General features: G+C 32.5%; 1 protein-coding gene across 13 annotated transcripts in view; it reads right to left on the bottom strand.

The window, feature by feature from the left end:
- The window catches only part of LOC148599833 (dual specificity calcium/calmodulin-dependent 3',5'-cyclic nucleotide phosphodiesterase 1A-like), a 344294-nt gene that overhangs the window by 25749 nt on the left and 303667 nt on the right, over positions 1–14878 (bottom strand). For 10 of the 13 annotated variants that reach the window (XM_088559427.1, XM_088559426.1, XM_088559423.1 and 7 more), the window contains 3 exons: positions 4661–4835; positions 3462–3575; positions 2347–2370 (listed from right to left, as the gene is read on the bottom strand). In XM_088559427.1, coding sequence (XP_088415553.1) covers positions 2347–2370; positions 3462–3575; positions 4661–4835 — 313 coding nt within the window. The remainder of the gene's footprint in view (positions 1–2346; positions 2371–3461; positions 3576–4660; positions 4836–14878) is intronic. The other 3 variants (XM_088559425.1, XM_088559422.1, XM_088559424.1) reach the window with 1 other exon arrangement.

A 14878-nucleotide genomic window follows, 5' to 3' on the forward strand; every position in this document is an offset into this window, starting at 1 on the left:
ATTTCTGAAACTTACTGCAAGCCTTTTAAATGATCCACATGTATTATATAACCAAGCGTTGAATTACATAGTTTTTTTCTATTCTAAAATGATAATGAAGGCAAGAAGTCTTATAATTGTGAACAAAGGACGGTGCCCTTTTTTATGTTCTGCCAGGTTTTGTTCTAAGCATGCAAGTGAGAATAAAAAAAATTATCAAAATGTTGGGTTCATGAAAGACCTTATGCAAGGTTAATCATACAAACTGTATATACAAAGTTTAATTCTGGGGTGTTTAAGTAGCTGTCTTTGTAAGAAACATACAAAATCTGAAAAAATGTGATAAATCCGCAAAAAAGGCTACATATTATTATTTTTGTAATTAAGTTGTTTTATGGGTCTATTTTATGAAATGTGTAATTATTCATTCCGATCTGTCTGCTCTTAAGAGATAATCAACATTGAAAATCCAGTAGATTCTATTGTATTTGAGAGTCATTTACAGAGTTATCTCCCTTAATTTTGAAATTTACAGAACATTCTATATAATTTTTATCTCCTAAGAACATGGGTTATATGAAAAACTGAATGCTGATTTCTGTTTACCATGGCAATTCAAATAAAATATCAAAAATAAAAATATGTAGGGTTTTTACCCATGAATCACATTTTACTTAAATAACAATTTTCAATGGGTACAAAATGGTTTTTATTGGTTTTGCAAACCACAAAATTTGGTTCCCAACAAAATGGAATCTCCTATTTGTTTGTATGATGGAGTTGACAAATCCACAAATTCAACCTACAAACTGACGTTTCTTCCGAAAAGTTCTTCAGTTCTTCACAGCAGTGAAATACATGAAGGCTATAACTACAATTAGCTTGACAATTATTCATACAGTAACCATGTTCCTACAAATGAACAGACAGACAGACAGACCCAACTTATTACTATAAACTCTAACAATGAATGGTGTGGGATGCAAGTGTGTATTAAAATATAAATCTCTTTGTTAGTTTGACACTGTGGAAAAAAAACAAAAGACATTTTTTAGGTGAAGTAAGAAAAAGACTATTCTAAAGTGTTCATAAATATACTTTAAAACAATGATGATATTTGTATATTAGTGGAATGCACTATGTGTCATGTGCAAACCAGGAAAATGTTTCCACTGATGTACATTTTTTTTATTTCCTTAATAATAATCTTTTCATGAATTAACCTGTAGAAACCAAACCCTGATATATTTTGTAAACTGGTCTAATCCAATCCAAAAAGGGTTTCAGTCAGATTAAATAGAAAAAAGCTTTTCAATATAAATGTACCATCTCTCCAATTGATTTCGTGATGCGAAATACTATGAAATGTACAGAAAAACTAAAATAGTGCAATTTTGACCTACATGACAACATTTTTTTATACACTTACCCATTTTTATGGGGCACTTTGCTCTCCAAATTATTGCAGAGCCTGATAAACAAAAGCATACATAACATTTTTGTTGTTGTAAATTCTACAAAAAGCCACAAAGGACAAATGGAGATAAATGGCTGTATAATATTACATACAGCCTTTCAAGGAGTCATAATGTGGCATTTTCTCTAGCAGATCTGGAGTAGGGGTTCCTGGCTGTTATTGGGAAATTTTGATCACAACTTAATTTGCAACAGAAGGGATGTTCCAATCCCATGAACCGCAAGATCTGCTATTGCATTTATCTAGGTATTCACATTTCATTGAATAATATTCTCCCACTACTTTTTACCAAATCAAACTACAGTTTTGTCTTTTTCAAAGATTTACCTTTTTAACGCTGTTAGTATGATACTTAAAAAAACAACTGATTTCTACACTAAAACATCATGCAAGGGCCATAACTCACATTTCTAGTAAGTTGAGTTCATCCAAATCAATATTTCCTGTATGTAGTTTACCAGAAATTATCTCCCCTTTGCAAAGTTACTGACCATCACAACAGGTATTTTGAATTCATTTAATTTCAGTCATGTTTAAAATCTAACTTAGTTAAGTATATAGTATTTTAGGCATGATTTGTTATGATATACAAGACACCTGTACTAATGGGAGACAACTCCAGCAAATAGGAGGTAACTCTGCAATCTAAAAATAGGAAATATCTAGTCAAATAAAGCATTCATGAAATAAAACAACTGACTATCTACTTTCTACAATTCAAAAATCTACATCAGTGGAAATCTGTTCCCTGATTCATAGTCAACTCATAGTGCAACAGTTGTGGTTAAAAATTGTCGCATGCGCTGTAAAACAAGGGAAATAAAAAGTTGTGACATGAGCATTATCTACAAGTGCACATAATGAAACGCATGGCCGCATTCGTGACTTACTTGTTTACTTTTTCTTTTTCATTACTGAAAGCAAAGTACACATGAAAACGATTGAATTGGATGTTGGGCTAGAAAAAAATGCAAATTCCAACCAGCTGATTTTGTCAGTTTCCTGCTACTTCAGTTTCACCCTTTATGTGATAGGTTGACAAGTCAACTTTTCATTGCAACTGGATAAAAAATAAACTAAATATTGAATAAGGAAAAGCAATGAATTCCTATTAATGAAATGACATAGGTTATTTGCAGTCTGCAATAATTGAAAAAAAAAACATTGTTTTGTCAGTAAGCTTTTAACTATGACAGTATAACATCTGACATGTATTTTAATGTTTAAAGGGAGATAACCAGAGCAAAGTTAGTGACTCAATATGAAAAAATGCTTTCAAAGGAAAAATTGCAACATATTTTTTCATACTTTTCAAAATATTTGGACTAATATGGAAATATATGCTTTCAAATATTTCAAAAATATATATGTAGCAATTTTTCCAGAGTAGTTACCATTTAAAAGTCGATTCACAATGATCTAACTGTAATTATTCCTTCAATGATAGGAATGAATAGACTACACAGTTTACCCCTGCAAGCTCTAAACACTCATTTGCTTCAATTCCAAAAATGAAGGAGTAAGAATATCAAATCAGTTTTTTGGCCCATGTGGTAAAATCAAGAAAAAATGAAGCATTGAACAAAAATTTCAATTTGGTAAGTTGTGAAAAAAAATTATCTTTGTAAATGAGACTTTGTTTCAAACCCTATTTTAGATACTTTAATTGAGAAGGTACAATATTTTCTTAGAAATAAGGATTTTTTTTTTTATTTAAAAAAGATTTGTTGTTACACAAATATTATAAAACATACAACATGTCTTTTTGTTATTCAGGAATAGATGATTTTTACTTTCACTTTCATTCCAAAAAAGTTTTTCAATTTTATCGAGATCAACTTTGGTCAATGGGAATTCAGCAAGTATTTAAGCAATTGTTATTTAGATATCAGAATTCCTTCCTTAGAACCTGCCTTTATTAAAAAAAATGTAATCTTAATTTTGCAGAGTTATCTAACCTTACATTTCCTGCAAAAGGGAGACAATTATATATTTCTGAACTTACCTAGTTTCATCTATATATACAGTTTCTAAGACAGATGCTGCATATTCTAAATTCTTTTGCAAGTCTTCTTTTGAAATATCTTCTTTCTGAAGCCGTCGTACTAAATGTCTTAACCTGTAAAATGTAAGAAAAATTAGCTTCAGAGGAACAGACCAGGTAAGGATTGAAAACAGGGTAGACCCAGCAATATCATACAATTTATTCATCACCAAAAATCAGTCATTTCAAAACTCCAAACCTTGTAATAAACAATATGGATCACAGCAAAACCAATCGCTTCTGCCAGTCATTCTGTTAGACAACATTTTTGCCAAAAAAAAAAAAATGCAAGATCACAATATGAACTTTTTGTAACTGCCACGGAACTGACATTGCACTACACATTGTTACTTATACAAGTATTAAAGTATTTCTATGCCTATGTGCATAAGGTGTGTTGCATGAAAAAAAAAAATTCATTATATTATCCAAGAATTTATACCTCATAACTTACAGAAATAACTTTCAAAATGTTTGTAAAGTTTGCCTTTTCAAAATATTAATAGGTCAAATTTAGTTGAAATGCGCTATGGTAAAATGGCGGGAAAATTTTCCAAAAACTTTTTTCCTGCAGAAGCTGTCAAAAAATTACATCACAGATGCTTCAGGATAAATTCAAATAGCTTTTCCAATGATTTCAAGATGTATTGAATCTATTTAAGACAAAAAGACGAAATTAAGAAAAAATGATATGTCATCTTTTCCGTGTTTTTAACAAAGAACGGTACATAACTACATTTTTATCATGTTTGTGTCTTTCATAACTTATTGTTGTGTGGGTCATTCAATAAACAAACTGGGGGTGAGATCTTTTCAAGAAATGCATGCAATCCTACTCTATATTCATACATCTGTCCTGAACTAGGAACTTGTCCAATTCTTTCTTGTCCTTTTGCTATTTCATGTAAATAATTTCCAAATTAAATTATGCTAGATATGATTTTACCATTCGGTGAGAGCAAAATCTACACTGAGGCATGATGACAATAACTTGATGTTGTAATTGTATAAATACATAATAACTGCTTTGGCGATTGATAAAGAAGCAGCGACCACCAATTTTTTAGCCTTTGGAATGACTGGGCCAGGGTTGATCCTACCAACATATTGGGAAAATGCTACCATGAAACCACCAACATGGTTTGGAAAGTTGATCTTACCTAATTGAGCAAATATGGGAAGCATCAGGTGTGTCAGTGGGCGGGAGCTTGTCGATGCCAAGATTGGCACTTGCGTAGGAATCATTCTCTGAACTGACTGATGTTCGACTACTACTCGTTGAACCCACTTTGGATTTTGAGCTAGTCCGTCGTAATACTGTAAGTGATCCAGCTCCTGTAATTAAAGAAAAGCCAGCAATTGATAACTATCAGAATACTGCCAAATGGCTGTTGAATAGAAGAAAATGACAGCAAGTCTTCATAGCAATGCCATCAGTTATCTATTAAAATAATATTACGGTAATTTTTTTATCAAAAAAAAAAAAAAAAAAAAAAAAAAAAAAAAGCAATGATTTGCCAATCTTATGTTCATTGCCTATTCCTGTGTTTTTAGTCCTCAATCAGCAATGAGGTCAAAGTTTTGATAATTGGCCATTTTTATGATCATCCCTCTCATCCCAATCAGTGAACAAGCATCTCAAATTCTGTTATTGCTAGCTGGAAATTAAATAGTCTATTTTCATTGTCCTTTAATCTCCAGGGAAAAAATAAACAACAAACAAATACAAAAGAGTTAATTAAAGTTAATTCAAATAGATACGACAGACCGGTAGTGCCATGACTTTCACATCTCCCGACTGATGCCAGATATTTCTCTGTGAGGCAGGGAATTAAAAAAAAATATGATTCATTGAAGCAATATGGAGTCTTCCCAAGTTTAATCTATTGATAAGTAATAGGACATATGAAGTACCTGTGTTCCTACAGACAGCAAAAAATACAAAATAAACTCATGTAAGACAAGTCAAAAAAACCTTGACTGATTTAATATTCTTAATATCCCTCACCACTCCTATAAAGATTTTAAAAAGCCCAATCCAACATGGCTGACACAGTAAACAATTAACAAGATCAAAAACATTCATTCTATAAATCATTAGGTTTCCGCTTATTTCCTTTGAAAGTGAACATTAATTCTGTCAACTCTACATTCTTTCCTGCAGAGTAGGTGTGATTTATAATCAGTTATTTTAGCAATTTTAAATTCCGTCTGACAGATTTTTTTTACAGTTTATATTTAACTTTTTCATCAGATAAATACAGTAGGGTTAGGGTTATACTTGCAGTTTTTCATTTGTACACAGTGGGCAATTTTTCAAAATGCTTAGTTTTTAGAAGCTGTAATTTAATAAGATAAAATGTTTTGTGGAGAGCAACTAGGTACGTTCACAGAGGTAAAACCCTAAACAGATAGGACAATTATGGACACAAATTCAAGCTTGATACAGCTATGAATTTGATTGTGATTAAATATTAAGATACATAAAAATAAAATATGAAAAAAAAAAAATCAATAAAGTTTCATAAAAAATGCTTTAAGTGTTTTTTAGTTATTGCGCAGAAATGGATAATCCTCCCTTTTTGATGAAGTCCAAAAAATAAATTTCCCCTAGTCATGGCAACACTTAACTTTGTGACCTTGATCAATGACCTTGAAAATCAATAGGATTCTACATATCTAGGACTTAGTATATGTAACATTGTGGTCATTGAGGTAGAAAACCAACAAAGGATGTTTGATTCAAAATTGTTCACAATAGTTTTACTATGAAAACTGAAACAAGGATATAGCCGGTAATTTTGTGGGTGCAAATTTAAAAATTTGCTCTGTGGAGAGGGATTTTTTGCAGGCTATATTTAATGCATCTTCAGATTTAAAGGAATGAAAACTCTTTTCACGATTCCCTGAACCTTGCAAAAAGAGCGAAAATTTCTCTCTATACAGTATAAGTCCCTTTTTGGCAAACAGGGATATCAAAATAACTCATTAGTGGGTCCCCTGTCTACAGTTAGTGAAGTACCAATTGCAAAAACCTATACTTCTATCTTTCTAGGGCTTGAAGCAAAACACATTAAATTTGCATGTTTTGAACTTTAAGTAGTACTCCAGCTAAGGATCATGAAAAATGTGATTCATTGGTAAAAAAGCCTACATATTTTTATTTTTGATATTTTGTTTGAAATGTAAATTAACATGTGGTTTTTCATATAACCCGTGCTCTTAGGAGATAAAAAATATATAGAATGCACTGTAGATTTCAATGTTAAGGGAGATAACTCTGTAAATGACGTTCAAATATAATATAATCTACTGGATTTTCAATGTTATTTATCTCCTCAGAGCAGGCAGATTTGAATGAATAATTACACATTTCATAGTATAGACCCATAAAACAACTTAATTACAAAAATAAAAAATATGTAGCCTTTTTTTGGGTGTATCACATTTTTCAGATTTTGCATGATTCTTACATAGACAGCTACTTAAAATGTGAAGCTCAATAGATTTCCAGACTATTATCCTGAAAGATAAATTCATCATTTCACTTCAATTATTGAATTTTGCATTTCAAATTGTCTTCAGGTTCTGAATCCATGGAAAGCACCTATACATTGGATTCAAGGAGTTTTTGAAGTCTAATTATTTAAAAGCTGTATTCAAACCAATCCTATAAACTGGAAAGTACCAGTAAGCTAAGGTTATGGAACTGTGGTAATGGAAGTTTAAAAATAGATTTCCTTGACCTAGTTAAATGACCTTTATGGACTATAGGATTTCAATAAAAAAAACTTTATGCTAGCACCATCAATGATATAAATAATACCAATATGTACGTGTAAAGAAATGAAATGCTGAGTGAAGAGAGGATGAAAAAATTTTAGAGGTGGAAATTGCGAAAAATCAAGTTTCATGCAAACAATTTTTTGTCTCCATTTTAGCAGGAATCCATGTCTGATTTGCATATAGTTATAATATAACATTTAATATATTATATTATATAATGTATAATAAAATGTTTCAAATCTCTTTTAACCACAGCTGTGGTTAACTGGTGATAAACATATGACCAAAGACAAAGATGACAGTCTTTTTTTTCAAATGTCATAGAAAAGTTTAAGCCAATTTCACAAACATTACGAAAGAATTTCACTCCATAAAGGTTGCCTTTTAGAGCAACACATAGACTGTGTCTTGGGAAAAAAAATATATAAAGAAACTATGTCGTCCTATTAGAATCAAAATAAATCATGGAAAGATTGAAAAAATTTGTTTAATTGGTGTGTTTTTCTGCACCATGAAATGTTTTTACAATAGGCAGTGTCTGAAATTTATATGGACTGGTACATAATTAGATTTCAGAGACTTCATCTATCCATGGGTCAAAGATCTTTCTTTATCTTCACAATCTAATTTCCCTACAGAGTCACAAGACCACTAATTTCATTTTTCCCAACCTATATATCTTGAGTAAAGGACATTTAAAACTGACATGACTGCAAAAGCTGACTGCAGTGAAACCTTCATAATGTGAACCCCTTTTGGACTTAATAATCGGTTCAGTTTAGACAGGTGTTTGGTTTAGACAGGTGTTCAGTTTAGTAGACAGGTGTTTGAATTAGACAGTTGTTCAGTTTAGACAGTGTTTGGTTTAGACAGGTGTTTATTTTACATAGGTGCTTGGTTTAGACAGGTGTTTGATTTAGACAGGTGTTTGGTTTACCAAGTTTCAAAAATACATATAATTGATATAAAGGGACTTTAAAACTGTTTGGTTTTGACAGGGTGGTGGTTAAAACATATGTGAAAAAAGTACCAAAATTACTGATCATACTTTTAAAAAGTACTGTGAATATTTAAAATTCAAAAATTTACTTCTGCAATTATGCTGCGTTGATTTGACGCATGTGGCGTCCTGCAAGGAAAATATCCAACTCATACAGGAAGTTGATATTGTAGCGCAACCAAAATCACTTATATCGCTTGTCCCGTCTATATGGAGCCACATGATAAATTTTAAATCAGTCCATTTATTTGGAACTGAGATTTTTAACAAATCTTTTCTCTATTATTCCATATCGTGAAAAATGGAAAAGTCAAAGAAAACGAGAAGTTTATATTGGATAGAAACCAAAAAACCCTACAACCTATGCCATATCTATATCGAGTCATATACCAAATTTAAATTCAATCTATCAGTTGGGAGTAGAGATAATTGCAATAAAATTTGAATGGATGGAATGACTGACTGACAGAATGGATAGTGGACAAAGTGACTCCAATATACCAACCACTCATTGAGTGGGGGTATGAGAAGCAGCTGAAAAAATAAAATATTGAAATCAGTTTTTTTCCCTGTGTACCATAATATGATTTTCATATGACATCTGTTCAAATTTCATGTATGTAAATTATCACATGATTATCATATGTGGCATATTTGGTAGCGTATGTCAACTCTTTGGTCACAAGCTATACTGATTCTTGAATCAGATTATTTTGCTTGATTCAATTTAGATTTTTGCCAACAGATTTCCCAGTAGAATTAGGTTGCAAATAGTAATTACGTGGCCAGACATTGCAACATGAAAAATCAGTGACACTAGAATTAAATCACACTACAGTGAGATCCATCAAAACCAAAACCGAACCCTGAAAAATATAAAAACTTAATATAATCCAGATCCTTTTTAAGGGTGTTCGCTGGTCATGTTCAGACATTTTTATCAGATTTTCAGACTCCTCTGGTTTTATTCATTTCATAGTATTCATATGTTTTGCCCAGTGACCCCTACTTTTCTTTTCATAATTTTCTTAAAATGTTATTTGAAAAGTTTTAATGAAATCCTTGCTATTTCTTTTGGGGTTTCAAATAGATAAAACCTACTATGATAAAGCCTATGGAAAATCTTGAGAAATCCTTTCCCACTAAAATTCTGAAATCTTATACCTCAAAAACAAGCACACTGATATGATCATCTATTTTTTCTTCAATCTTTGGTTTTAGCATGAAAGATCTTAAAATACCTGTCTAAAATGAACATTTTTTCAGTCCAAAAGGAGCTCTCTATAGACAAAATTCACTGTATTTATGAGTAATACATAGTTCCATTGCTCTCATGGATTTTAAGAAATTAAATTTTTAATGGGGAACCCCAGCTCATTTGTCATATTGTTTTTGCTTTATACTTATATTTTACATTTAAGCAGGATACTTATCCCAAGCTTTCAATTTATTTCTGATCTTACCCTTGTAATATCAGTTTAATTAAGCGCATTTTTAATTACAGGGTTGTTTTCGCTACAAATTATAGTCTTGGATTTCAATTTGAAAATTTACTCTCAATCACCCATATAAAAGTTAAATTGCAGCTGCCTTAATAAAGTTCTCTGTGTGGGTTGAACAGGTGCAGCTGTACCTAGTTCCCTCAACACTAACTTCCCTCTCTTAACCTAAATTGAAAAAAAAAAAATTATTCCTGGTCCCCTTTCCCTAATTCCTGCTTCCGGACCTTGCTCTTCATTCATACCCCCATACAGCACTGGTCCAAACTCCCTACTTTAGAATGTAATCTACATTGAACATCATTAACATATAAAATGACAGTTCCAATAGTTTGCTTTAGTACAGGCTGACAGTTGTGAAATGGAGATATTCGGCAACCAATTCAAGCTTAAATTCAAGGAAATAAATGACAGTTAGAAAAATACGTTGACGGGGATGGTTAGAATTATGAATATATTTCTCAATATAGGTTTTTATCTCTTGTCAAGGTCAAAAACTTTTGTGATATGAAACCCATTTCCCGTAAAAATCTCTGGATTAATTTCCTATTTTGGTATCAATAGTATCTTGACAGTAACTGACAGCTCTGACACATGGATTTGACAACAGCTATCAGAACTATGACAGTCCAGTTCATGCATAAACTTCTTGGTATCCTAGACAAAAATTATAGTTGGGGATTTGGAACCATACACAACTCAGAATGGATTCTTGGAATGGAATATAGAAGTGGAGTCTTAGAATAGAAGTTGTAAATTTGTTTTTATTATTTTGATGGTTTGTTTTTAACAGAAAAAAAAAACAACATTTAGATCTACCCACCTCCCCCACCAACTTCCAAAAAAAAAAAAGCAAAAACAAACCACAAAAACATCACACTGTTTAAATAATACATACTTAAAGAAATGAAAACACCCACCAAGAAAGATAAGAGATACTGAAGAAAACCTATGACAAAAACTTCAATGTTACAACTAAGACAAGTTTCCACTCCATAACTCCATGCCAAGACTCCACTTAGAACAATGCATGGTGCTTAGAGTTCGAATCTAAAAATGAACTTGCCTTATGACCAACTGCTAGGCCTATAATGAATAAAAAGACAGTTCTGACAGATGGCTTTGATACATTGGTATTTCTCAAAACACTAGATAGTCAATTATATATCCCAGAGGATCATGGGATACGAAATGAATTGCACAAATATAATGACCTTTCTAACTATCTATCCATACGATAGACAGCACACACAATTTAATGTGAACCTTTGATAGACAGCATATTAAAAAGTTCATCCGTCTAAAAGGGAGAAATTATTCATTCTGACCAGTTGATTAGCAGGGTACAGCAATTTCTACAGCTGAAATGACTAAATACCTAAAACTACACTCACAATAAGGATTTTTTCATGGATGATACTTATTTGTACATTTTTAATTGAAAGTTCATTCCTTGGATCAATCTTTAAAGGAACCATATATCAAATCCAAATTTCAGTTTGAATTGACTTAGATTTCCAATGATTAATCCAAGAAATTCTTTTTTTATGTCTCAGCAACAGAAAGTTAGAAGCATATTGTTTTACAACCATTAGTCATGTTTTTGAAAAATTATCCCCTATGCTGTACACGAAAAAGTAGCAATATAGAAGATAGAAATAAGAAGAAATTTTTGACAATATTAATTTCAGAACACTATGAGAACAATAAACGAAGAACATAACACATATTAGCACAAATAACAAAAAAAAAATATGCAGAGAAAAACAAAAAAGCAGGAACTAACTTCAAAGCAAGACGAACCTCTAAATTTCTATAGATACTTGTTCATAATACTGATATACCTCAAATAAGTACCACAATTTCTATTGTCTTTTACATTGTGCATTTTTTTGTGGAATGAAAAAAAGAGCATTCACTATCAAAGTTTCTGATATCTAGATAAGATATTACAGCTAGGGCAAAAGGAGGACAATCCAGTCAGCCTAGCAGAGATGAAGACCATCACCAAAACTCTGTACAATTAAATAGTTACCACAAGCTGTCAAACCCTGAGGCAAAAGAAAAAAAAAGTGCTTACTGTCACCTATGAAAAAATAGGGTTGAAAGATAGGTCAACTTTTTTTAAAGATACTGAAAATTTTTTGTACAATAGTTGTGGGTTAGGTAGCGGATTGTGGATGAAATTTCTGGAAATTGAAATTTTTTAATAAATAAGTTTAGGGTCAAGGAAAAAAACATTGGGTCGGTCTGGGTACAGTAAACTTTTTCTTTCGGCATGACCACAATGTTATCTTCAGACAGAGGACAAGGCATCAACAACTAAACAGTGATGAAAGAGTAATCAAGGAACCAAGGTTATAGCGGTAATCAAAAGAATGCAATCTAGGGACAAAGACCAGACATGGAAAACAGACATACTAAGTGTACCATTTCTATAGTGTATCTGTGATGAGGCCAAAAAAAAAAAACAAAACAACTTGTTTGCTGCTACCAGCAAGAAAAAAAATTGGGTAGATAGGTAGTGAAATTATTTTATTTTTCAAAAACATTTTAAATTGACTTAATGGGGAAACAATCTAGACTTTAACAGTGCTTGAGCAAAAGTGGCCATAAGATATTTAGTGTAGGCACAAAAAACTATGGTAGGTAGGGTTGCACGAAACATGTATCATTTCATTTTGGCCTGAGGCAGAACAATACAACCTACATTCTATAGACATGCAGGAACCATAAAGTATTTGGACAACAATCCAGGAGAAGATATACGGAGCAATGGGTACCTTATAGAAAACCACCAGATTGGTAGAGAATGTAGAAATCTATGTGTGATGGTAGATACCACTAGGTTCCTATGTACGTATGTACCAATATATTTTGAATACAGACAGTGACTCAGCCAGGTTTTCAATGACTTGTGCTGATTAAATTCCTGTTCCATCAAAAAACATTGTCCCAAAAATGAGCTTTTTGAATTGGCATTTATAATGTACTGGAAAATCTGTCACCATCAACAGACATCATACAATAGTCTCTGATTGGCTTCGACCATTTTCCTGACAGTTCATAGCAGAGACATATAATGTTCGCGTACTTTCCTCGGCAACCGGAAATGATTTTAATTAAGTCGTCTGGTATATTAGACTAAATGGAAGCACAAAAACATTGTTCGCTTACTTTGCTCAGCTTTGGAAAATTGCTTCATTAAGTCTGCCATGTTCCTTAAAAGATTGAATTAATACAAACTGGTCTGTTTATAACTGTTCATAGAAAAGCTGAATCAAGGGAAGATAGAACCCATCTTGTACTGGCTTAATGAAATAGAAAGAATAGAAAATACAGTACATCTTGGTAGGATTTTACATTTCTGCTGAAAGCAGTAGGTGGTTGGGGACATGGAACCTGCCTTGTACTAGCTTAATGAAATCGAAAGAATAGCTAGTTTCTCAGAAAATACAGAACAGATTAAGAAAATTTAATTATTTCCATAAAAGACAACGTAGTGCTTGGCAATCATTTGAAAAAAATATCCTACAGCTTGGCAAGTCTATATACACTTCACTATATTAGCATGAGTCTAAGGAATGCATGAGATAACTTCTGAATAACAGTGAGTTGACAGTGACTTCTGACATTGTTGAACCACAAGATTTCTATTCAAATGACCACAGAGTTTACGCTCCATTCAATAGATACATTCATTTAGCAAAACTTGTATTTACCTTGTGCTATTCCAATTCAACAAGGTCAGAGATTGTAGTCAACATTTGTCCAGTTAGTCACAGAGCAGGATTATAGTCAAACCTGCTTTAAGTGACCTCCTGGGAAGAGCAATATCATGGTCATATTAAACAGGTGGTCCTTGTATACAGGTAAATTTTACATAGAATGCACATGGGATAGTAGACGACAAATCAGCTACCTGCAGACCAAGAACTTATGCAGAGATGCTGGAGATGGATAGGTTACACACTGCGGAAACCACCAACCAGTATAACAAGGCAAGCCCTGACCTGGAATCCCCAAGGAAAACGAAAAAGGGGTGCACCCAAAAACACCTGGAAAAGGTACTCAGAGGCAGATATGAAAGAGAAGGGGAAGAACTGGACAGGAATAGAAAGAGCAGCCAAGGACAGAGATGGCTGGAAAAGACATGTTGGTGGCCTATGCCCCCGTAGGAGTAACAGGCAAAAGTAAGTACTACAAAGGGGAATCCTAATCGTACTCTTTTAAGACAGGTTATTGATGAATATATGTGTTTGGGGAGACAGGTTTGACTGTACTTCAGCTTAAAAAATTCTGCACTTTTAACAATGAAAACTTTCAATAAATGCTGACTTTCCTTCAAAAAACATCTAAATTGTAGGAAGACTCCAGAAAGATACTGAATGTACTAACATTTAACCTAAATCCCCCACAATCCTATCAATGTGTGTCCTGACGTTTTGTACATCATTATTTCTAAAAACAGCTAAGATGATGATGATAAAGCCTCCATAATCCTTCATCCAATATGTCAGCAAGAAATCTCTAATAATCCTATTTTCATGTTTTCTGACTATGCATACGAATTTTCGTCTAAAAGAACGTGACAGGTAGAAAAATCTTGTTTGTTTCAATGGAATCTCAGGATTGATTGATTAATTGTTGGTGTTTAACGCCCGAGCAGCAATATTTGTAATATGAATTCTCAGGAAATCTTGTCCATGTCTAGACACTGAATATATAATAACAGTAATATACAATCCCCTTTGAAGACCTCCCCAGTCACTTTCCAGTATGTGGTATTATTAAGAGAAGGAGCTTCAGCGATGTTCTATATAGTTAGAGTCATGAATGGCTCAGAACCATTCAATTGGAAGTGATGAGTTTCAGAAATGATGTTTACGGTTATGTAGTGATTGCTTGAACTTTTAATATAGAGTGTGTTTTTTGGAAGTCTCCATATTCCTGTGAGTCGAGATATCAGGGATATAACATAGCAGTGTATTATCAATAAAGTCAACTGTTATAAAAGTGCAAACAGCTCTATTCCCCATAGGCAAAGCCTAAAATCATATTAGTTGAACCACAGATTTGTGTTCCATTATAGG

This window comes from Perna viridis, chromosome 13, assembly GCF_037379345.1.
Source record: "Perna viridis isolate PV_CMFRI_1.1 ecotype Kerala chromosome 13, ASM3737934v1, whole genome shotgun sequence".
Taxonomy (NCBI): domain Eukaryota; kingdom Metazoa; phylum Mollusca; class Bivalvia; order Mytilida; family Mytilidae; genus Perna; species Perna viridis.